Source organism: Mixophyes fleayi, chromosome 4, assembly GCF_038048845.1.
Source record: "Mixophyes fleayi isolate aMixFle1 chromosome 4, aMixFle1.hap1, whole genome shotgun sequence".
Lineage (NCBI taxonomy): Eukaryota > Metazoa > Chordata > Amphibia > Anura > Limnodynastidae > Mixophyes > Mixophyes fleayi.
The window spans coordinates 149,707,003-149,733,530 of NC_134405.1; the positions used below are offsets into that span (position 1 = coordinate 149,707,003).

At 36.2% G+C, this 26,528-nt stretch overlaps 1 protein-coding gene across 1 annotated transcript in view; it reads left to right on the plus strand.

The window, feature by feature from the left end:
* The first annotated feature begins 6,520 nt into the window (after positions 1-6,520).
* ITIH2 (inter-alpha-trypsin inhibitor heavy chain 2) overlaps positions 6,521-26,528 on the plus strand; it is a 42,444-nt gene continuing 22,436 nt past the window's right edge. The window contains exons 1-14 of the mRNA XM_075208593.1: positions 6,521-6,693; positions 9,320-9,373; positions 12,426-12,455; positions 13,308-13,480; positions 15,361-15,465; positions 16,090-16,252; positions 16,358-16,465; positions 17,277-17,402; positions 18,923-19,039; positions 20,030-20,198; positions 22,118-22,243; positions 22,618-22,799; positions 23,830-24,018; positions 25,997-26,136. Coding sequence (XP_075064694.1) covers positions 6,604-6,693; positions 9,320-9,373; positions 12,426-12,455; positions 13,308-13,480; positions 15,361-15,465; positions 16,090-16,252; positions 16,358-16,465; positions 17,277-17,402; positions 18,923-19,039; positions 20,030-20,198; positions 22,118-22,243; positions 22,618-22,799; positions 23,830-24,018; positions 25,997-26,136 — 1,772 coding nt within the window. The 5' untranslated portion in view covers positions 6,521-6,603. The remainder of the gene's footprint in view (positions 6,694-9,319; positions 9,374-12,425; positions 12,456-13,307; positions 13,481-15,360; positions 15,466-16,089; positions 16,253-16,357; positions 16,466-17,276; positions 17,403-18,922; positions 19,040-20,029; positions 20,199-22,117; positions 22,244-22,617; positions 22,800-23,829; positions 24,019-25,996; positions 26,137-26,528) is intronic.

Consider the following 26,528-nt stretch of genomic DNA (forward strand, 5'->3'; position numbering starts at 1 on the left):
CTAACGGGGTCTAGGTTATGGTCAGGGTCATCTTAACAACATTATGGGCCCCTGGGCAAAGCAGTGCACCGGGGCCCCTACATATATATATATAGATACAGATATAGATACAGATATAGATATATAGAGATAGAGATAGATAGATGTACTTGCTCAGTGACCCTTGTAGGTTTTTTTTGCAGGTTTTTTCTTTTGCAGGATTATTTATTCTAATTAAAAGCCCTGCCTATGGGGCCCTCTTGCCCGTGGGGCCCCCGGGCTCCTGCCCATCGGGCCCAATGGAAAAGATGGCCCTGGTTATGGTGACGTTTTTCTCATAAATATTCGTTTGAGCTTTCCTATCTTTAACCCATCTCTAATGTGCAGAGGTAGGATCTATGTCCCGACAGCCTATAGGCCCAAATCAGCACTGCTACACTTCTATTGTATGTTGGGGAGAAATGGGATTTTGCTAAGCTGACGCCATCTTGTTGCCTTACAACCATTTTGTCCTTGTACAGCTTAAAGACAGCTTAAATGTAGCTAGTTTGTAGAAGTTATTCATTATTATTTTGCTGTTTGCAAGAAGCTGTGCCCATGACCTTGGATATGGCAGATAGGAGATAAACCGCCAGCCACCTTGGGAGAATTCCTGTGAGAATGTAGCAAGGTCGGTGTAACGAAATCATGCACAATGAGGGGTTAAGACAAAGATAGGACAGGGGTGTAGTTTGCTGAAGTACGTGATTTTGTGTAACCAGAGTGCTTTAAGTATGTGAATTAGTAAAAATAAAGTAGAGCTAATTACACACACAGAACTTGCAGTGTCTTTTACTCTCTCCAGCTGATGAGCTCATAAACTGGTAAACTGACGCTTACAGGTGAACTGACTGATTAGATCCAACACTGGCATACAGTGGAAGTGCTTACTGCTTGTAAAATGTATACATTTTTTTGTATTGTTTTTAATATATTGATATGTTCTGTTTCTATTTTAATAAAAAAAAGTTTGCCTAAAATCAAACTATTTCTTTTACCAACCTTCATATGATGTCCATGCAGAACTTGTACGATAGTCTCACAGGTCTCAGGTATAATCAAACCCAGAGCTTGAGGTGAAATAGCTTTGCTGTATTTGAGATCAGCCAGTGTCCTTCCTGTGGCCAAAAATCTCAGTGTAGCAATCAGCCTCTGCTCTGCAGATATGTGTGTCCCTAAATGGGTGTCCTTCTGGATAAGTGGGGTGACAATTTGGAGCACCTCCTAGAATGTGGTATCTGTCATCTGCAGGTAATTCCTGAAGTCATCTGGGTTGTTATCCCATATCTCCTGTAGCAAGGGCATATGTGGAAAGAAGTCTCTATTCTTCCTCTTTCCCTCTGGGTCTGTGTTTTCAGCGTTCTTGCCATAGCGAGAAACAACAAACCACAAGATTTCTGTTCATCTATTGTGGCCATTGTATTAAAATAAATTGTAGTAATTGTGTAGTGATGACCGGAGTTAACACACGTATACTATATACAAAGCTGTACAATAGAATGAATCATGATGATGTATTTCCTTTTCCGGAATCTTTGTTTTTGGGTGTTGTGTCCACTGAAGTTCAGCCTGTTACTTAAATTTGTTTAGCATTTGCTGTTGGGAGGTCACGTATCTGCACAATGTGTACGGAGTCACAATCTTTTGAGACGATGTTATGACAGACAAAAATCTCAGCCCGGATTCTAAATCATATAAAAATCGTTTAAAACATGTATAGAGTGTATGCATGAATCGGTCGAAATTTTCTTCAGTGTGTACCCAGCTGTAGTTGTAGTCTCTCTACTTGCAGCTTGACTTAAATCTGCATCTTGCTGAAAGTTGCAGGAGATACCACATATATTGTTGAATTCAGTTTGCCTAGTTTGTAGGAATTTGAGGTTACCAGCTACTGGTGATAGTAGGCATTCTCTAAGAAGTGTAAAGCATAGTTGCCTACTCTCCCAGAATGTCTGGGAGACTCCCGAATTTTTGGGAGTTCTCCTGGACTCCCGAGAGAGCAGGCAAGAATCCCGGATCCAGCTGTCGCCGTTGTTGAAGATGGTGGGGGCGGGGCTAAACGCGGCATAGTGGCCCTGCCCCCTACTGCGATTGGCCCAAATTGCCTAACATTGAAAGGGGCGGAGCCTAACGGTGCTCCACACATGGCCACGCCCCATCGACGGACCCCCTACCAGACAGCTGCCTCCAAATTTAGGCAAGTATGGTGTAAAGTTTAAACTAAAGTATAAACTAAACAAGAGTAAATACTCTGATAAATAGTAAGTTGTATAGGAGATAGGAAATAGAATAGATTATGATAGGGACACTTAGACTACAACGCTGCAGAGACAAATCTTGCAAGCAACGCTCCAGGGACAGCTGCCAGGATTGTATTTCATTGTTCACATTTGTAAGGACTGTATTGACCTCTCACCTGTGACTGGTTCAGATTAGTGACAAATTTATCATATACATGATCACCATAAACATTATAGTAGGCCCTAGCAGAGTGAAGAAAATGATAGATCTTTAATGGGGCTTAGGAGTCAGAGACAACACCCCATTTTGCTACTTCACTCAGTACGACGGCACCAGAATCAGTACTGAGTAGCTTTAGGACAAGATTTGCTCATCCCATCCATAAAGTGGTTCTCAAACTGGTTCCTCAAATCTCTATAAAAATTTCCCAGAATTTCTTGCATTTTAGAGAAAATATGCAGCTCAAAAGTGTGTTCCATTTTTTTGCATTTTAACTGTTTTTAATGGTAAACCTGGAATGTGAACTTGAATTGCAAACTTCAAACACAGTAGTTAAATTATAAAATACTTTTTTATTATATAAAATTATTATTTATAAAGTGCTTAAAAATAAAAAATATTTAAATATATGCTAATTGTAATGCAAACTGCAACACAGTGATTGTGGGCCACAAACTTCAAACTGCAAATTCAGGGTCTGTTGATTAGCACATACATGTTTGTGGCCTTCAAACAATCTATATAGTGAAGATTCTTGATTCTTAAAGATGATTAAGTTTGACCCATTTTAAAGAATTCATAATCAAACATTTATTAGAGCTTTCATTCCTACACTAGAGGGATCGGGAACTGCAAGCTTTAGTGAAAGTGATCAGGGTCAATTGTTAGGCTGTAGAAATTATTATTTAAGCCAACTGTGATAATTGTCACATAAAAAATTATAATTAAGATTTCAACAAAAGGTAATATTTCTGACATTTTCTACATTGAATTTTGCACTATATTGCTTTAAAATTGACACTTTAATTGTTTATTTAAGCTAACTGTGATAAATGTCACATAAAATAATTAATAGACAATAAAACATAAAATTTGTTGTAACTTGAAATCCAAATTATAATGTCTCCATTAATTTCCCTAAACCCTGTAATAAATATTGTACCCTTAAAATATCAATCATTTTTGTGTCTTGTCTTTGTTGAGGAGCTCACCTCTCTCTGCATTGGGATTGGCGACATACTCTTCAAAAATTGAATGCTATCCAAACTCAAACATTGTGAGTTATGCTGCGGATTTTAGTTACTTATTTGCTATCATTACTGTTTGCTGAGTATTTTCATTTTAGTCATGCCAGAATTTTTAGTGTGTGAATGTGGTGTATTTGTGTACTCGGTTTTGTCTTTTTATCTCTGTGTTTATTGTTGTTTTTTGTGTTGTGGATGGAATGGAGAGAGAAAGGAAAGAGAGTGAGAATATGAAGGCAGAAGATAAACAATTAGAGCGGGAAAGGGAATAGGAGGCTTTTGGAAAGGGGGCAGAATTCTAAAGGCAGGAGTATAAACTGAAATTAAGTTTTAAATATAAAGGAATATTTGTTTCTCAAAAATAAAAATGTTAGTAAGGTGTTAATCTTGAAATACACTTGGTAAAGGCTCAAGACAATGAGTCATTCTTGGGTGGGCGCTTGACGATAAGCGAGATGGAGAGACAAGGCTGATGACCAGCCCAGGTGTGACAGTCCCCGCTACCTTCACATCTGCCTCAGTAGCGCTCATTTATGCCTCCATTCTGCTATACAGTTACAATTTTAATGAACATGAAGTTAGTGCCAAAGATTGCTGGGACCCTTTTAAAAAGCTAAGTGAAGCTGTGATTTGAAAACATGGGGCCATAAACATTGTTGGGGGGTGGGGTGAAGGCATCTGGATTATAAATTAAGGACAAGTTTGTTTTTATCTACCACATATTAGCTAGACATGGAAGGCAAGGGTGCACTACCAGCGTACTAGCTGGGGACGGCCTGAACCCCTGAGGCCCTGAATCGATTTTAATAGATGTTTAGTTTAGTGTAGTTGCCGAAATAATAATTCAAAGGGTGACACCAACACAGGAGTGTTTCTGCCCCGCCACAGAAGAGCTGCAAACTTCTCCAGTGCTAAAGAGGTGCATCCACTCTGAAACACCAGGGAACTTCCTACCTATTGTGGCCCGCTTGTGTCAAACTACTAGCCCATCATCTCTGTATTTTACTAGGCACGCTAAGCTGCACATAGGATCTCCCCACTAGTTTACCACAAGTGGGGGGGCGTCCCCAGCAATGGAGCACACTACATATGCCTTTGGAGATAACAGAGGGCATTTACATGCATGTCAGTGACAGGCCTCATCACAGTAACGTAGCTGTTGATTTGTATATATTTTTTATTTAATACAATTCTAATCCATAATGTGGACATATGCCATGTGTATAACATGTTTTTCATTCACATCAAAAACATAGATAACAATATTCACAAATGAATGTATTGTCCAACCAACAGGGGCTGTCACACTCAACATAACAACCCTTATATCAGGAGGTAGCAGGTGAGTCCACCTAAAAAGCAAAGAAACTGTTATGTAAATATTGTTATAGCACTAAACTGATTTATTGGAAACAATGTTGCCAAATCACAAATCATACATATATTGTGATCCAATATGACAAAAAATAAATAAAATACAGCAATATAAATAGAATATATGCATACCCAAAGTGCACAGATGAGCTAAATGAATCTACAAATGAAAAGGGTAGTAAAATAGGGTATTATTCGCACTAATGCCCACAATGGTCTAACAAATGCCAAGGAGCGCATAGATAATAATTTGCAACAAATGACCATGGCATTAAATGCTTTGACAGTGAGGGAGCTTAAATGACATTATATCTCAGCAGCTTTAAAATTATACCATGATTCTGCAACCTGTTGTCTCCAGTTCAACTGGAAGTAGTATGATCAGCATACCATCAACTCTGGGTACCACTACTCCACCAAGGAGCAGTATGTGCACCAGGGGTGGCAGAGTAAGAAACCACAGTATTGAACTCCCATAGCAGCCAAGCTCTAAAATTCCAACATGAAAATAGTTGATTATTTTATTGAAGAACAGCAATGTTAATATTAAACATTTAACTTGAAACATGAAAAATGTGTTGTTATTGCCTTTCAGAATACTTTACAAGTTGATGGCCACATCCTATAATAATGGTTTATACAATATTATTGGTATTTTGGTTCAACAGAAAGATAAAGAGACCAATAACTTGCTTTACATTACACCAACATACCCTGCATCTGTGTACAGTGCTAGAACTTTAGTTAGGCAATGACTCAATAGAGCTGGCAATCTTTGTTGTCCATCACATAGCATGACATGGGTGGCACAAATGAACCATGCTCTAAAAGATTGCTTAGAGCAATCTTGCCTCTTACAACCACCTCTTTTTTATGGTGGAATTTATGGCATTTTTTCAGGGGATTTCTCATTAAACATTGGGGTGTATAAAATGGTCATAGGGCTATATGATAATAGACAGTTGGGTCTGTTATGCACAATAGTTTTCATAGTAAAGTATAACCTATTTACCGCGTTTTGACTTTATACTTTTACTTTATAATTAGCATATTATTTGTTGCCATACCACCTGTACCCTGTACTTAATATTATATATTGTTGGGATATTTTTCTTAATTCTAATAGAAGTTATCTCTATATGCAGAAGGTTTTAGGACTTGGAAATATTCAACTGTGCAATTTCCTATAGCTTAACTATGATGCTAGGAGTTGTAGTTTAACAACAGTTAATAAGTCATAGTCTGTCTACAAGTTAAATCAAATTGCTATAAATAAATCTCCTGAATTTCTCAATCCATTTGAATTCCTTTAATGATTTTCAGCACTAGGTCACCTGAGCCTTCTACATTTAATATATGTTTGCTGGTGTGCTGGGGGAATGCTAGTTTCACCTATATTGATGTCTTTATTTAAAGATTAAGAACAGAAATCAACTTCAAAGCAAAAGGGAAATATAGAAAGACAATGTCCATGCTGGCTGGGGCTACGTGGTTATCACTAGATGATAAACTGAAAACTGTATGTTTGTACAACCTCTCAGTCCCTGTCCTAGCTGTGACTTATTCTACATGGCAAATATTTGCTTTGGGTCAAAACAGAGTTTATTATTTTAGATTCTGAAATAAAGAGAAGTTATAAACTCCAGAGTAAAGTGGGTTTTGCCTCATTTGAAGAACATTTTGTCACTGGAAGCCAGAGATTCCCTCTGGCTGTAACACAGGAATAATGAAGCATATATTCTATCTCCTGCTGTTTCTATGCTCTGCTGAAATAAGAGGATTTGATGTGTTCATAGAGGAGTATCCAGATTCTGCTGTGAGTATTTATGTACAGGCTATTCTAGAAATGTAAAAACAACAACATACAATATAGTTTATTCTGCAAAAATGTTTGTTCCTTTCTTAAGAGCCCTTGTTTTATTATTATATATTATGATAATAGATTATTATGACTTATATGCTAACTGTGCAAAATTAATTTAACCTTGCAGCAAAAAAAATCTCTCTCCATATATCTGCGGGTTTGAAAATGTGGAGTTGTTGCCTATAGCAATCAATCAGATTCTAGCTGTTTTGTAGAATGCACTAAATAAATGAAAGCTGATTGGTTGCTATAGGCAACATCTCCACCTTTTCAAACCCGCAGTTTAGTAAATCTAGCCCTAATTGGCAAAATCACAGTGAAATAAATGGGGTCTTTAGTTATGTAAAATGTATATTGTTTTGCCATTTTAAAGCACGGAAACTACTAGTATATCATGAAATGCATCAAATGTAAATACAGTAAGATGGGGGGAAAATAGAAAATAGGACTTGTCAAAATTGTTTATGGGTTGTCAGATAACTTAGACTGATTTTGGAGAACTATTACAACTGTTTAAATCCCAGCTCTCCAGAATACTGTATTTCCCTGGCCTAGGTGCTGTACATGTGTACAATTATAAGTGAGTGCATGAAAGTAGAGGGAATATGGATTAAGAGAAAATTAAGTGAATTTAAAAAAAAAAAATGAATATGAACAGCTCATTCAAAGCCATCTGCTGCTATGCACATTTCATCTGCTACCTAACCCCTGAAAAGTGCATTCAAAATAGGACAGATGATTTCTTATGGGCTTGTTCCCACCCCAGACACTGCATTTACAATTTTACAATGCAGCACACACTATTTCCCATGGTTTAAAGTGTTTTCTAGTACAATAGCTTATATTAGTAAAAAAAACAATGCACATGGAAAATGGGTTAAATGTGTATCACTCAGCTGCGTGCTAGCTTACGTATATTTTACCCATTTTCCCAGCACATATGTGTTAATGGGCCCTTAAAGTTGTTTCATTTTTAACTGAAAGGGATAAAAGTTGGAGTGGGTAATGATTTTTTGATAAGCAAATTAAAGAATATATTTGTTACACCCATCCATAAAAACATGTGAAAGACAAGAGATAAGCAAATGTCTCAAATAAATCCATTCATTGAAATTTTAGATTGTTTTAGATTAAATAAAATAAAGGTTATCATAGAAGGGGAATGTTATCAGTGGAGTACCCCAAGGATCTGTACTTGGACCTGTGCTTTTTACTTTCTTTATTGGTAACATTGCAAATGGTATTGAATGGAAAGTATGCCCTTTTGCAGATAACAGAGACATATGCATCGGGGTAGACCAGGAGGGGTAAAATGAATGGTTGATGATCTAGGTAGACTAGAGGAATGGTCAAGAGAGTGGCAACTACAGTTTAATGACAAAAAAATGCAAAATCATGTTCTTGGATCTCAAAAACCCAAAGGTTAAATATAATATTGACAGCATTTTAATGGAAACTACTGAGGAGGAAAGGTATCTAAGAGTCACTATTATTATTTCAGGTGACTTAAAGTTAGGTAAGCAGTGTAACAAAGCAATGAGAAAGGCAAGTCAGATGCTTGGTTTCATAGGGAGAGGAATCAGTAGCAGAAAGAAAGATGTTATAATGCCACTGTATAGGTCATTGGTACAGCCTCATCTAGAATACTGTGTTCAGTTCTGGAGGCCATATCTCCAGAAGGATAACTTATCCAGATACACTAAAAGATATTAATATGTATAGTTTAAAGCAGAGAAGAGAAAGGGGAGACACAATAGAGACTTTCAAATATATTAAGAGTTTTAATAAGGTACAGGAGGGAAACATTCTTCAAAGGAAGAGAAGTATTAGAACACGAGAACATGCACTGAAACTGGGTAGTAAATAAATAAAATAACCTCCCATCACAGGTGGTAGAGGCTAAAACAGTAGAGCAATTTAAACATGCTTGGGACAGACATAAGGATATCCTTAAAAAGAAATAAGGATTACATAGGGTTGTAGGTTACCATAGGTTAAAAAATGGGCTGACTAGATAGGCCAACTGGTTCTTATCTGCTGTCAAATTCTATCTTTCTATGTTTCTATAATTATGAATACATACAAAGCTTATTTGTATTTTTTTCACTAGAGAGCACTGTAGTATAGTGTTCCCCCACCCTTTAATCTTTTTGATTATTTCAGTTATGCTGATTCAATAGCACTTCACATTCTAAGTTGAAAACAACCTCACTTACACTGATGAGGCTAAAAAGGGTGAAATAGGTTGTCTGTAAATAGTGCTATGTCTCAGTATTTGGGTTATCATGCTTTAAATACCCTGTCAAACACTGTCTACAAGGTCTAAATGAAAATATTATATCCTTGAGGTGACTATTTATGAACATTGTGTTTTTTACATTTTAGGGTTCATTTGCATTATTGGAATCATGCCTAAATACTGGTAATTAAGAAAAATATTTTAGAGACCTGCAACAATTATATGAATGCTTGGCCCAACTATCCATGTAAATCAGACCTAATTGTGTAGGGAGAGTACCTTATTATAAGCTGTTTTACATATAGATTGCAATAGAACATTACTTTTTTCTTCTTTCAGGATATTGTTGACCTCATTCCTGAGTTTGAATCTAACCTTGGGGAAAGAATAAAGGTATAAACATAAACAGAAATGTTTAAAGTTTAAGTCAGTTTTACATTATTGTAGTACCAGTGTCAGCAAAAAAGATATAGCTTCATAATGCTGGGTTGTCGACTGTTTGCAAATGCACTAGTAAATCTAGTTACAAGAGTTGAAAATATTATTTTATTCAGCACATATATATATATATATATATATATATATATATATATATATATACCATAAATGCACAATTCTGTCCATCTATGAAACATATCATAGAATCCTGTTTAGGCCCGATGCCTAACGGAGGACCATTTGGTATTTTAAATTGTCTTTCTAGAATATTTTATGCTTTTTGTCATCTAGAGAAGCATAGTAATGGTAATTTTATATCATAGTAATAAGCATAATGTTATATCATAGTAAAGATCATAGTAATGATCAATATAACTGTGGAGGAATATCATCATCATCATCATCACCATTTATTTATATAGTGCCACTGATTCCACAGCGCTGTACAGAGAACTCATTCACATCAATCCCTGCCCCATTGGAGCTTACAGTCTAAATTCCCTAACATACATACACAGATAGAGAGAGAGAGAGAGAGAGAGAGAGAGAGAGAGAGACTAGTGTCAATTTTTGATAGCAGCCAATTAACTTACTAGTAAGTTTTTGGAGTGTGGGAGGAAACCGGAGCACCCGGAGGAAACCCACGCAAACACGGGGAGAACATACAAACTCCACACAGAGGGTCATGGTCGGGAATTAAACTCATGACCCCCGCGCTGTGAGGCAGAAGTGCTAACCACTTAGCCACCATGAATATGCCCACCGTTTGCAAGTTTTATTAAAAGATCTCCATTTATTTTAAAATGTATTTAAATTTATATAAATAGGTAAGGCTGGAAAAAAAAATCTTCTTTTATTTTCCTTGTCATTATCTTCCTAATGTTCAGGCTTTTTAATTTCAATTCTTAGCAATCCTTGCTCAGGATCTGGTAGAATGCAAGGTTAACAGTGAAAACTGTTAATGGGGAGCATTTAAATCTCATTCACAGGTGACTGCGCTCCAGTTTTCATAAAATTTTCATAATTTCTCCAATATATAATGCAGCTGGATCAGATATATGAATTAATGCAACTTATTCGATAAATAGATAGTATATAGACCCTTATAGACAGTAATCCAGCTATTTGAAGACAAAATATAAAATTACTGTTTCAATTTGTTAAAGTTTTCTAATTATAAAACAAAAGCAATCAGAATGTAAATCAAAGCATTTCATCTTATTTTGTGCGACACAGACAGACACATAGCATATTATATCAATCTTTCTCAGTTATCACGATTTCCTATATTCCTCTTTATCTCACATATATTTAGCAGCAGATGTATGTAGTCATAAATGCTTTGAATTTGTGCTAGATAGATCTCAGAGAAATAGCTGTAATCTTTTACCTTAATAACATGGTACGTAAAGAATGTCGATAAAGCAACTTGCATAATGCCATGCATAGCTGATCTTGAACTCATATGTCAAATGTATACAGTTCAAAGTATCACACATGGACTTTTTGAAAGTCTCCGTACATGGGTTATGACTGCAAGTGTAACTGTGTTACACAGTGTACTTTTGGAACAAATAAAACCAAACAAGAACAAAACAAAATTGGAAAATATCAAGTGACTAAATAGTGTTTTATTTCTAAATCTCAGCCACTTTGTGGATAGTTGCTTTTTCTACTGCACTTGGAAGGAAAATGCTACCCACATATCGTGAATGGAAATTAAATGGTCAAAGATCACAAAATCTCTAAAACTAAGCTCAGTGGGAATGATTATTCAGTCTATACTGGGTGGCAAAAACAATTTTCTTTAATCAATATTTTTTTTTACTCTGGTGTTATGTGAGCATAATATGTCAGCATAGCTAACTAAATATATAAGGAGCATTATAAATATATTTTACTGTGTAGGTCAATCATCCCCAATGAGTGTATCAGGCTTGCTTGCTTAAAGAATGATTCTGGTTTGGGCTCTCTACATATCCCTCTGCTTGTCAAAAGCACATAAAACAAGTTAAAAAAATCTAAAAGAAACAACAGCACTGAAACATAAACAGGGAATTGGGTAATTAGGATTGCTCAGTGCCCATTGGGCCCTAGTTGAGAGCTTAGGCTGCCTAATGGATCATCCAGTTCTGGTATCAAGACACATTTGTGTCATGCTAATAGGCTCCACGGGTCACAAGAATTTCTGACTAATATGCATATTCACTCATTATTCTGCTTGTGGTTACCAGGATCTTATAATATTTTTATTTCATGAAAGGAATTATATGACATCCAGTACAGGCTGTCTATGTAAAGCATATTGTTTTTGTGATTTATTTCATACTAATCCTGAAATATTATGATTGTATCTTAGAAACATTTAAAATAACTTTACAGTAATCATAAATTGTTCTTCATTGTGCTCAAGTGAGCTTATGTATTTACATTTTGATCCTTCCCTTTGTCATCATCATCATTTATTTATTTATATACGCCACTAATTCCGCAGAGCTGTACAGAGAACTACCTCACATCAGTTCCTGCCCCATTGGAGCTTACAGTCTAATTTCCCTAACACACACACATACACACACATACACAGACTAGGGTCAAATTGATAGCAGCCAATTAACCTACTAGTATAATAATTAGTAGTAGCATTATATACTGATTTTCTAATATGATGAAACGCAAAGCAGCTGTAGACACAGAACTTGTTACATATTTGGTATCTATAAAATGTGAGAATAACATTAAATGGATATAAAATGTATCAACTTTGCATTATTGCATTCCAGCTGTGCAGTTGGGCAAGATGAATATATACAAAACAAGGGTGACTTTAATTTACAATAATATATTTAAATAATGTAATATAATATAATAATATTTAAATATTTAATCATTCTGTCTCAATATTGAAGTTTGTTTGGTCTGTTTTATATATGTTTTACTCGGAAATGTATGTCCTCACTAGTTATATGGAAAGTTGAATTTAATCTGTGTTTTCTTTCTTCTGCAGAGAAGTTTAATATTCGATGGAGATGTAGAGGTATGTGTTTCTGCTGAGTGTCCAAGGCCAGTGTTAGATAACCATTAGCTATTTCTGTGACTGCAAGGTCAATGACATTGACCACACGAAAGGAAAAACATGGGTAAAGTCATCTGTCCATCAATAAGAAGCGCTACTGATGAAATGCAGAGGGCCAGGTAGACATAGTCAGCACAGCTTGTGGTACACTTATATTCTAGTCATGAAAACAACTTGACAATATGCAACACACCACAGTGGCCTTCAGTAAGTCAATCAGCCTTGATATTTTTTTCCGTCAGAGCTAATTAAAAGACCTCTTAAGCTATCCTACCAGTTGCCTCATATAAAAGAGCAACTAATATCTTTAACAAATGGCAAAAGTTTCCATACCTTGAAAGAACTGAATATATTTAACATTCCATTTCCATTTGCTGTGTATCTCAGTGCAAATTACTGTTGCTTGTTATCTGTCAATTTCTGTGAAGTGAAATCTAGGAAAAAGTCTTCCCCTGTGATGATATAGAGAATATGATTGTCATCCTTTAATAATGTATGGTTAAGTGGTACACAGCGTCTCTTCTCTCTAAGCAAATGTTTGCCCCGCATAATAGTCTACAGTACAACAATCCTAATACTTTCTACATTTTATGAGGTTCTTTCTATGTAACAAAAAACATGTTCACAGAAAATGAAAAAGTGGAAAAATACACGACACACAATACACCGACAATAATACAATTGACCGTGACAGTTTTCTGAAGCAAATGTGAAAGTCAAAATGAAAGAAAACTTTCCACATTAATTCAGACCACACTTTTTCTGAGTGGTTGGTGCATAAAAATGATATGTACATGGTTGTCTTCCTAACAGGTCCCCTCCGTGGATTCAATCTCTCTATACAGCTACAAAGTCGAATCCACCATCACATCACATTTCGTCAATACCATGATACAAAGCAAAGTGGTGAATAATGCTCCGAATTCACAGAGCCTCTCCTTCGATATCCAGATACCTAAAGGGGCACTTATCAATAACTTCACTATGTAAGTTTCACTGGCCAGTGTTCTTATCTAAATATACTGTAAGCATGTTTATTTATTAGCATTAAATAATAAATAGTTGGTGTAAGTTACTGCACATTACCTGAGTGATAAAAGCAATACAGACTATAAAGATGCAAGCACAGGAATTCACCTTTAAAGCATCCTTTACATTCCCACATAAAACCACAATGATGTCTCCAAAACATTAAATATGATTTGTTTATATTTCTATGGGATAGATTTATCAATCCATCTAAATAGGAAAAGTGGAGATGTTGTCAATAGCAACAAATCAGATTCTTGCTATCATTTTCTAGAATGAACTAGATAAATGATAGCTAGAACCTGATTGGTTGCTATCTACAACACCTCCACTTTTCCATTTAAGTAGGTTTGGTAAATCTACCCCAGTGTGCTAATAATAAAATACTGAATTTAGCTGTTGTAGTTACATATTGTATTATCTCCACAAAGCACAGAGACTGGAAGCATCATTTTTTTGTATATTTTGGAGTGTGACCTACAGATTTTCATATACATAGCACCGGGGGAGGAGACAGATTAAGATACCTGAAATAAATAGCATATATCAGATGAGTAGATTCTATACATTATTAAATCAGAAAATGAGAATCCTTTATATAAATTCTTTAAAATCCACTTACATCATCATCAGCTATTTATATAGCGCCACTAATTCTGCAGTGCTGTACAGAGAACTCATATCAGTCCCTGCCCTGTTGGAGCTTACAGTCTAACTTCCCTAACATACACACACAGACCGAGAGAGAGAGACAAGGATCAATTTGATAGCAGCCAATTAACCTACAAATATGTTTTTGGAGTGTGGAGGAAACCAGAGCACCCGGAGGAAACCCACGCAAACACGGGGAGAACATACAAACTCCACACAGATAAGGCCATGGTCGGGAATCAAACTTATTGCCCCAGTGCTGTGATGAAGAAGTGCTGCCCTTACATTATGATTAAGGCATTTGTGTGCCTAGTTCTGATATAAATAAATGTGTTACATCCTTAAAGTAATACTTGTACTTGAAAAGATGCTTTATATTTACATATTATTGTCACAATTACCTTTCATCTCAATAAGAGTTAATACCTATCATACTTATACACACAGGGTGATGTAATACCCAGAATTGGTGACACACCACTCATGCTTTGGTTCTGACCTACTCACATTACTAAAGAAACCAGGTTCTGACCTCCTTTTCATTAGGCGATCCACACAGTAGATACTGAACCTAAATACTGGTCCATGAGAACTTATGACAGTACTGAACCTAAATACTGGTCCATGATAAGTTATTACAATACTGAACCTAAATACTGGTCCATGAGAATTTCTGACAATACTGAACCTAAATACTGGCCCATGACTTGTCACACCAGCACTGAATCTAAATACTGCCCCATGACTGACCACCTGACTAGGAATGCATACTGATTAACTTACATTGTTCATTACTTTAATTATTCAACTATGCCAAATTGCAACTTTTACTATTTTAAAGCAATTTAACTCCCCTCTTTCTTTTGCTGGCCACATGTTAAATGATCTGTATGTTCGATGGCCAGGCCAATTTGGCCACACATGCCAAGCCCGACAACTAGATGGCCCAATGCAGTGGATTTGAGCAGTGAGAAATAAGAAGACTGTTGATTGCGTGGTCACCATTACAAGCACTAATTATGTTTTTATGGCATTGTTCCCAATGAACTATCCATATTGTATAGACTTGAGTGTTTATTTACAAATGTCTTACAAAGTGAACAGTAAAGTTCGATGAAAAATGCAACAATAATAATAACAACAACAAATAGAACTGAATTTAATATTTATTTTTTTTGTGTATTAGGAATGTCAATGGAATCACATTTAGTGGGTCAATTAGAGAAAAGTCAGTGGCTAGGAGCTTGTACTCAAAGGCCAGAGCAAGAGGCAAGTCCGCCGGATTACTGAGGTCAGTATGGCACTATTAATGCACTATAATTAACTTATTAAATATGACAGCACTGTTGTTCTTCATGTCAATAAATGTCAGATAAGAAGCTGTATATGTCCTTTTGGAGTTTCTTGCTTTTTATAATATAAACCGTTCTTGTTAAGCAACATATTATATATTGTAAGGGCAGTAATATTTATTTTGTATAAACCATACAATCAAAAATATTTTAATGATAGCTTTTATTTTGCTGTAAATTGTAATACCACACTTTCAAGTGGAAACTGTTACTTTTGTTGCCTTTATGAAATGTGTTTTATGATTGTTACAGCCACATACTCTGAGTAACAAAGTTAGGGAGTGTAACCTAAGTTTCACAAGTATTATAGTATATGGTTTTTAGGAATGAGTCCATTGATTTATGTTTATATCATGGAAATGAAAGATATAGTATATGACATACTATACATTTTACATACAGCTCTCTTGCTAATGAACAAGCTATGCAGAATGTGTTGAATGTGCAGAAACAGCTGTAATCATATATGGTAATGAAGATATGCTGATATTTGTGTTTGAGTTAACAATAAATAAAATACTAATAATGTGTAATGTTGACAATTTTACACGTTTATCGCATAGAACAAATTCTCTAGATATGGAAAACTTCAAGGCTGATTTGCATGTGCCAGGAGGAACCAAGGTGCAATTTGAAATTCATTACCAAGAAGCACTTAAGAGGAGCCTGGGTTTCTATGAACATGTTCTCTATCTTCAGCCGGGCAGGTTGGCCAAACATTTTGAAGTAAGAACTATAGAGCATCTAATAGCAACAATTTCTCTATTATTTTACTACACATCATTAGGGTGTTGTGAATCTGTTGCCATAATGGCAATTTTGTGTTTTCAGGTGGATATATACATCTTAGAGCCAGAAGGCATCAGTTCCATCAATGTGGTGAAACCAGTTGCAGAACAATTTTCTAACCTCATCAATATTGACAGAGGAGATAAGAAGGTAATTAGTGAAATTATAATCATTACACGTGTTGTGATATATTTTGGCAGACTATGTGCACATTTTGTCCACCTATTGTGAACATTGATTTTCCCCGGCTGCAAAGCCAGAGACCAAGCAGAAATTCCTGGTCCTGACAATGATCTCTGGGAATGTTACTAAAAGTTGGGGCAAGAGGACAGTGATGGTGGCCAGAATCATAGTGGACAGCTGCCATCTTTGTGGAGTGGGGTCCTATTTCAATCACAAATTTTGCAACCAAGATATTTGCACCATTAAGTTGATCCTACATGTGCCACTTCTAAGGTGATATTCACAGCTTATTATTTGTAGGGATCCAGGTATAGCAGCCCTTATAGAGCTACAACCATTCCTTGATCATTAAAGTATGGATAATGATAATGCTTGACAGTGGTCTCACAGCCATGTTGCTGGAGCTACAAGGCCTCTTTTAGCTAAATGGTATGGTGAGGTGGGAGAAAGAATAGGAGATGGTCAAACAATACAGAGTCAAAAAAATGGCAGCTCCAGTCTCATTTTTTGAAGAACTAACTACTATGGATTAAAAAAAATTTGAATTTACTTAAGAGTTCTGCAACTACTATAAAATAACTAGGCATTTATGTGTATTTTGTGTCCTTTAGTTTCTTTAGAATTTGTACTTCGGGGTACATTATACTCTATATACAGGCTATTAAGGAACAGATAAATTGTGTCATCTTGATTTCTATGACATACAACAGTTACAAAACATATAATGTTGCGCAAGTTTATCAAAACTGTGTGTATTTTTACATTTTCTTTCCCCTAGGCTCATATATCCTTCAAGCCAACAGTGGATCAGCAGAGAAAGTGCCCTACTTGCCTTACAACAGCAGTGGATGGAAGACTTGGTGTGAAATATGATGTCAACAGAGACAAGTCCAGCCAGCTGCAGGTAAGTAGGCGAAAGAGAGATGGGCAAACCAGTTCATCCAAATGTACATTTATAAAAGAGAGATGGACAAACCAGTTCATCTAAATGTACATTTATAAAAGAGAGATGGGCAAACAAGTTCATCTAAATGTACATTTATAAAAGAGAGATGGGCAAGCGAGTTCCATCCAAATGTACATTTATAAAAGAGAGATGGGCACACAAGTTCATCCAAATGTACATTTATAAAAGAAAGATGTGCACACAAGTTCATCCAAATGTACATTTATAAAAGACATATGGGCAAACGAGTTCATCCAAATGTACTTTTATAAAAGAGAGATGGGCAAACAAGTTTATCTAAATGTACATTTATAAGGCTATTTGACATTTTCAAGTTCATTTAAATAGATGAGCCATATTTCTTGAGGGGTATGGCAGCTTTGTGATATATACAAATAAATACTGGTGCATTAGGCAATTTTACATCAGAAATAGTCTATGGTGAAATGAATATACAATGCAGGACATTTGGTGCAAATCAATTATGGATAATCCCTCACTTTTTCAAAGGACGGTGTCATATTTCCATATGGTCGTTATGAATATCTTGATATCAGACTTGCTGTTCTAAAAGAATGAGAGAGAAGCAGAGCTCCTAGTGAACTTAAATCAAACTATCTTTATTTACTTTCCTGCTACTTTAAAGGAAAGATGTGGTCTAAATGCACTAACAAGAAAAATTGAAACATACATTGGCAGTGCTGATATATTTTAATTTATATCATCTGTTATTTTCAACGTATTTGTTTAATCATTTTTTAAAATAAAACAATTTTTCAAACTGTTACTAATGCAAAACTAATTGTTATTTTAAGACTTGTGTAAGTGACCACTCCACTAGTGAATGTTCCAACACTTAGGCCTTATTGTTGACCTGGTACTTTCGAGGTGACAGCATACTTTACTTAGATTTATTTTTGCCACTGTGAGAGATATTGCATCAAGATCGGAACCTGCGGTCCCCTGCAAAGGGAGTTGTGGGCTGGTGGAAAGTAATTAACCTGGTGCTGCCATTGTACAAAATAACCTTAGTCTACAAGGTTTATATTGTCTGCTTCCCCTGGATGAGTGACATTGATACAAATGCAGCAGTGTCTGTAGCTTTCTCTATTTGACTTAAATTAAGTTTTACAGTTGGAAAACACAATGCTTGAAGTTGGAGTGTGAGCTGTAAGAGAGGATACAAACATAAGATAAGGAACATAGAATGACAGGGATAGAGGAACAGTGAGATGAAACAAGGGACTGGGGAAAATGACTATGTGCTTTCATAGAAGATACATCACTTTTCACAGAAAAATATGTCTTTTATTAGAATTTTGAAACATATGAAAAACATATTTTAAAATGTAATTATCCTTTAACAGAAATAATAATATATATTTGTGTTATTATTTCCTTTTATAAACAATCATTACTGTAGAATTATAATGTAGCACAATATTTGCTCCTGAACTTGCAGACTTCTTGTTTTCCAGATATTCAATGGATACTTCCTCCATTTCTTCGCTCCAGAAAATCAGCCTCCACTTCCAAAGAATATTTTATTTGTTATTGATGTCAGTGGCTCTATGTGGGGTATTAAAATGAAACAGGTGAGTGTATGATGTACAATGTAACTATACACATTTGATAAAATGCACTTGTACCTGTATTTAACAAATGTAGCTTCTTTTATAAGCAGCTGAACATTTAGCTACCCACTCAGCCTTCAATATCTTTTTCATTTTTTTCTTAATGCTCTTTTTATTGTTTTTACATTGTATCTATGTCAGTTGTTTTCATTTTCAGCCCTTTTGGACACAAACCAACCAAATGTTAGGTGTCTGTCAAAAATAACTGAATTGCGTTGTGTGTATGTAGCCTTTTCTGTGTGTAGAATGCTGTGGTGATGGGTAAGGTAGAACCTTTATGAAAGCACTTACATGTAATTATACCATTGCATAGTGCCTAATGGGTGTTTTATATATACCTCCACCTGGCTTCCATGAATAGACAATCAGTGATTTATGTTTGGGCTGTCCAGATATAAAGCAAATAAATAACTGGGATTGTGGACATTATGTAAATATATACATGATGTGCAAGCACAATATATTTATATATAAATTTAGAGGTGGTATGGAAAGTGTTAGTGAATGGCATTTGATAGTTTTACAGGAGAAGTGGCGGTATGATATACCACCATATACCGGCCTACTTTGACCACTGTAGATGTCCAGAATTTGAATGTATATATGTTGGGAGGTATGTAGCAGTATAGAGCTTAAACTAGTAACAGTGTGAAAGTGACATGAAATAACGTAATATCAATCAACACATCAAGTCACATTTTTTTATTAATGGAAATACTAAAGTATCCTTGTGCTTGATGAAAAAGAAAAAATCAACACATTATCCACTTAACTGAATCCCTGGCTGTCGTCCACTTACTTCTAGATTCCTCAAAATGTAACTATACTAGCAAAAGCTACATATTAACTATATTAAACTGTTAAGCATTATGTAATTCACACAGCCCACTAATGAAATGTAATTATACAATTGATATACAATGTCTCCATATGTACTGATTTTTCTTGCAGACAGTTGAAGCTATGAAAGCTATTTTGGACGACCTTCGGCCTGATGACCAGTTTGGTATTGTTGACTTCAACCACAATATTCGATGCTGGAAGGATGAGCTGGTTTATGCATCTTCTATTGAAAAGGAAAGTGGCAAGAAATATGTCGAGAATATACAGGCTATTGGAGGTAAATAGTAAAACAAATATTGTTTTAAATACATTATATCTGTTTAACTTCAAAAGTATTTTGTGCTTTGTGGCATTTTACAACCTATTTTATGTAATTTTGAACCACAGCTGAGCTTCGGAAAGGGCTTCAGAACCATAAACAGTAAACTGATAAACAGAACTGTACGCTCCCACCCTTTTTTAAAGTTCTGCTTCCAATTCCTGTCCAAAGCAGGAAACAGCTTTACAGAAAGGAGACTGTGCATCCCTTTTAATGGTGCCTCTTTCAGGGAAAAGCAATTGCTAAAAATTAATTTATGCTATCTCACGATGAACACAATGAAATAACTTACAGAGTTGTGTCAGCCTCCTCTTTTTCTGCTATATGTCATATTTTGAGTCCTCTGGAACCTGACCACTCTCCCAATTACTTCATACACTGTACCAATGATGCCACTTCCACCTCTTGCACATACACAAGCCATTGTATTGTGACAGGAATATACTCATGAAAAACACTGGAATGAGAGGCTGGATTGTAGCTAAACATTGCAAGATTTTGTACCACCCAAAGATGGAACCAACACATATACACCCGGGACTTTGACAGCTCAGCCTGTAGTACCCATAGCAGCTACATCCCTGTGACTACAAAAGTTACATCTTTTAATGAGAAATCTGCTTTGTCTTTAGCAGCTCTCAAAATTTAGAAATGATACCTCACATATCACAGGTATTTATCAGTGGACAAAAATGGTGCCATAGAGCTATTTTTTGAGAACACTATAAGTTTGTGATACAAGTACATGTTACCTTTCATGTGTTACAGTGGAGTGGGGGTCCCACTAATGTGATCTTTACCTATGGTTATTAGTGATTTTAAATAACCCTGTAGTAGACAGTGTCTTGTTTTACACATAAAATATGTAAGTTACATATTACATATGACTGTCTGATAAGACAAAGCCAAGCTGTCATGATACCCAGAGGAGAGAACTGCACCAAGGACCAATTTCGATGGGAAGCCCCTTAGATGAGTGTGTGTGGCTATCCAACCTAACTGGCACTACATTATGAAAATATGGTAGAAGGTAACTGATGGGTAGGAAGGATAATTCAGCGTAGTTACTGGACATATAGCACATTACACTAGAATAAGTGGTATAATATACAATCACAGGGAAAATGTACATACATCCCCAAAACAACAATAGCAGCACCAGGTCCAAGGTTCCCCCAAGACTTTGGTAAGCCCATCCTGGGTACTTGATCACATTTCCAACCAATGATTTAGATCCAGGCTTTCATTAGCCGACCAGTAGTCCTTGAATCCAGGGTCTCAGTCCAGGTAGTTGGAAGCTTTGACTCCCAGATTTGGTCCACTTTGCTTTTTTCCCACCCCTCCACCGATGAAGAGGCAAACTGATGGCCCAAGAAGAGGCTCAGTGGTTGGCAATTGGCCTAGGGAAGGGCTGAACTGGGAGAAGCTGTCCTGCCAATGTCCTTCCCTAGCTCACCATGGAGAGAGCTCTGAACTGTCTGGGATTGGGCATCTGTGAACAAGGGAATGGTTAAACTCAAATAATGGGTTTTTGCCTCGTAAGATACCTATTTAACCAGTGTTAATTGCAGAGTTATGGGCTTACTTCTCACTAGCCCACTGATGTCCTTTTAATGGGAAAGGACACAATGATCTCCTATGTTGATCATGCATAGGTGGAGCTTTTTGGTATGGCATGAGAGGGGGCTACCACATCCAATGGAAATCTGGTCACCAAAGGGACTTAAAACAGTGAATTGAACTTTACAATTCCCAATGAGAAACAGGTTCTGGGCAGGCCTGGCTTGTATTAGATGGGCACCGGACCCTGTTTTTTTCACACAGATTCAGTTACTGTGACCAAATTAATTATATCCTTTTGTTAATTTTTTTAACAGGTACCAACATCAATGAAGCACTTCTTAGAGCAATCTTTATACTGAAAGAAGCCAGCAAACAAAAGATGTTGGAACCAAACTCAATTTCTTTGATTGTGTTGGTATCGGATGGAGATCCTACAGTGGGTAAGATAAAATAGGACTACTCTATGCAAGTATCATAATGCTCCTTGAGTTATTATTATTACAAAGGTCACAGATGATAACATATTTGCTAAATTATAGTAATAATTTGAAGCATGTTGTAGTGTGTGTAATGTAGTGAAATGGATTAGTAACAATGTGAATTTTATATGTGACCTGGGCACATGTCATTGTATTGTATAAAATTAATCCCATGAGAAATCTGTCCAGCACTGATAATACATTAATAAGCCACAAACAGTATAATGTTCATTTGTAATCGGAAACACAGCACCTTAATGGAAATATGTGCAATAAATGATTTGATATGGTTTTACCAATACATCTGACATATCTCCTTTTTTCTCTACTTACAGGTGAATTAAAATTGTCTAAAATTCTTAAGAATGTCAAGACAAATAACCGTGATGAATTCTCCCTTTACTCCCTTGGCATTGGGTTTGATGTGGACTATGATTTCTTAGAAAGACTTGCCCAGGAGAATAATGGGCTGGCTCAGAGAATTTTTGGCAACCAGAATACAGCTGCTCAACTCAAGGTGATTATCTATTCTTTTACACTTTTAGTGGATGAAAGAAAAGTCATAACCAGAGTTTCATCTGCAAGAAAGATTAATTTTGTGTGTTTTAAAGAAATGTAATTATGATATAGCAAATCAATTTTCTCATTGTGTATAATAGGGGAGCACGATTTCAGTAACTGATTATTGTTCATTTATAGTTGCAAATCTTTAAAGGGATCTTTAATCGGTCTGTGCACCTAAAAATACAAAAAAACAAATGCCCTTGGACCATGTAATCCACTTTGAGAGGTGAAGGGGGTTGTCAAATAGAAGTTTACACTTGTAGACAATCATATCAGTCTAAACACTCAACTGTTGCACAGCAGCAAGAAGCCTTAAGACATTGGCATTCATTAAATAATAGGGTGATGACTACTCCTTAAAATGTACTTCCCACAAAGTACATATTCAATTTTTATTTTTAGTGGAAGGATTTAATATCATATAACATTCATAAGGCATGGCCAGAATGCCTCGTAAATGTATAAATGTTGGGTGGGGGGGGCGCTAAAAAAAATATAAGTGGGAGGTAAATACTAGTAGTTTGTCTATTTTTTCCCTTTCTAAATGTACTTAATAAAAACTAAACTGATGCAGATATACATTATAATTACAATATATGAATAATGTCTGATTTCTGTAATAGGTGATTGTTTTGCAATGTAACATAACTCTAACATTTATATAATTTTATCACAATGGCCCCATAGGTCTCAGATACATTAAAACCATTCAATAAGGTGATGTAATGCACAGTGTATGAAGCCCTATAGCTGGGCAAGTGTAGACACTTTAGAATTTGAATTTTTTTTTTTACGAAAAGAACATTTTGTTTTGCATTGAATAGAAGGATCAAAATATGCACTTTGGAATTTTGTTCTATTTACTGTTCCAATTCAATGTTAGCAGTGGTGTAATCTCTTTTCAAAAGAAATCAAACAAAAGAGAGTCATTGAATATAAATGACTTACTGTACCAAAAATAAATACATCATTTTGTCTTTTAGGAATTCTATAACAAGGTCTCCACCCCTCTTCTCAAAGACATTATCTTCGAATATCCAACAAGTGGTATTACAGATTTGAGTACTAGCCGCTTCCACCACTTTTTCGGAGGTGACGAAATTGTTGTTGCTGGTAAAATTGACCCTGAAAAGACAACAAATATCCAGAGCTTCATCACTGCAACTTCTTCCGTATGTGCTAACAGTAACTGCAAAATGACACTTATGTTTTGCAGAAAGAAATATTTCTGTTCCAAAATTGTATTATTAGGCTTGACATATATATGTTGACATCATACAAAACTGTGAAAACCTGTTAAATATATAGCCAGACTTAATGGATAGTTCTTGTAACAGTACAGCACACAAATTAGTCCAGCCATCAGACAAAATTGACTCTTCTGCCCTTTATTTATTTTTACTGTTGGGAGTTACCCCACTTCTCACCAGATTCTTCCTCTAGATCAGGGGTTGTCAAACATTTAGAGACGAAGAGCCAAAACATATCTATAAATACAGCAAAGAGCAGACTTTAGCTTTTGTATGTGTGTACATATACATATACACAGTATAAACACACACATACAGTGCACACATACATTGAAAATATAACATAATTTACAATATCTTGCTAAGCGAAAATGAAACTATTCAACAAAATGTACACAATAGTCATCAAATCAGCAAGCTCTGCACTGTGTCCAACGAAGGAGGGTTAAAGGGGCTCCTTATAGCTACTTCTCAGTAGTTTGCTCTTGCTACTGTATCCACAATCGCTGTCGAGGGAACTGTTGAAGTGGGGATAAAAAAAAAGTCATAAATAACCAACATGCCCCTCTGACCTCTCCACATCAGACCTACTCACATGCTATTATGCCTCACCACATGCCCCTTACATGCCATCAGATCTCACAACATGCCCCTTTCATGCCCATAAGCATCCCCACCTGCCATCAGATCCACCACATGCCCTTTTCATGCCATCAAACCTCCTCACATGTCTCATACATGCCAATCAAACCTCCCCACATGCCATCAGACTTTCCCATATGCCCACAGACCTCCACACTTTCAATCAGATCTCCCCAAATGCAATAATATCTCCTTACATGTCCACCAGTCTCTTTACATGCCATAAGATCGCACATGTCCCTTACTTATCTTCACACCTCCCACAATTAGCTGCTAGAGTCTGTGCAGAGGAAGGGGGAAGAGCATGATACAGTGTTGGCTAACCTGTGACACTCCAGGTGTTGTGAAACTACAAGTACCAGTATACCCTTCCAGCAGTAAGCTGCTATATATTGGCACAGCATGCTGGGACTTGTAGTTTCACAACACCTGGAGTGTCACAGGTTAGCCAACACTGGCATAATACATTCTCTCCTTCATCCCTGATTAGATTGTCTGTGATACTGTGAACCCTGCATTGTGCAGAGGAGGTCACATAACGCGACTGCTCCCAGTCAGTCGAGCAGCTCACTGTGCTCCATTGTGCCTCTGCTGCCACCCGGAGCACTATTGTGCGGCCATTCTCCCGGCCAAGAGCCACATTTTAAAGCACAAAGCGCCTCGCGATTGGCCACCGCTGCTCTAGATCAAAAATATACTTTCTGAGCTTCGTCAAGAAGAAATGTTGAAACAGTACTGGTCCATAACCATTGTGTTCTAGATTATATTCTTTTAAAGGATAGGAGACATATGTCCACATCATCATGTGATATCATATATAAAGCAAAACTTGGACAAGTAGGTTTAGCATTTTTTTCTAATTTGTTGGGTATGCCTCTAGTGAGAAGGTGAGCCATCTCTTTTGAGACAGCTCTGTCCACTCTCTGGGCTTCCACAACAGCTCCAATTTGAGCAGTTAATAAATAATCTGTGTCTTGCAGTAGTGTAGAAGCCTAAATAATCACTTTAAAAGCATCTTCTATTTTTACTGTGGATGCAGACAAGACATCCCACTTCTAACACCACGTAACACGACAACCAAGCTTCCACGCACAAATTAGTCAATTTAGTTTATTTTAATTTCACACAATCACTGGAAGGATTTTTATTTTAATTATTTCTGTTTTGGGGGCCTGTATAACAAAGATGGACACAAATACCAAATGTAATAAATACATTTATAGAGTAATAATAATATGAAATATATTTTTTTATTTAGGCGGATGTACAGTTCTTATTGGATACAATTACAGAAGTGGAAGCGTTGAATGAATTCTTTGCAGAAAGTAAACATGCATTTCCTGATTTCGCCAAGCAATACTGGGCCCAGCTGACTATTAACCAACTATTAGCTGAGAGGTAAGAAAAATGTCAAATATGAATTGGTTCATGAGAGATCATTGTTCAGTTTAACCAGTACCATTCTGGATGGAAGAGTTTATTACAGAACTCCAGGCAGAATGCAATCAGCAGATTTAGATGTTCAGTGCAGCCTTTATTGTTTTTATATTCAGGAAATACAAGTAAAGTTGTCCACACCTACTGCAATATCAGCAGAGAACTTTCTTATTCACAAATGCATAATTTCGGGAAACTATATTGTGGACTGCTGAGGTTCTAGGCACTCATCTGGCTGTACAGTTGCTGTAATTTGATGCAATCATGTAAACTACCATAATAAATTGCATTTGTTTGCACCATTTCCATTTGCCGATTGTATGAAAATACCCACTAGAGCAGAGTTTCTCAAC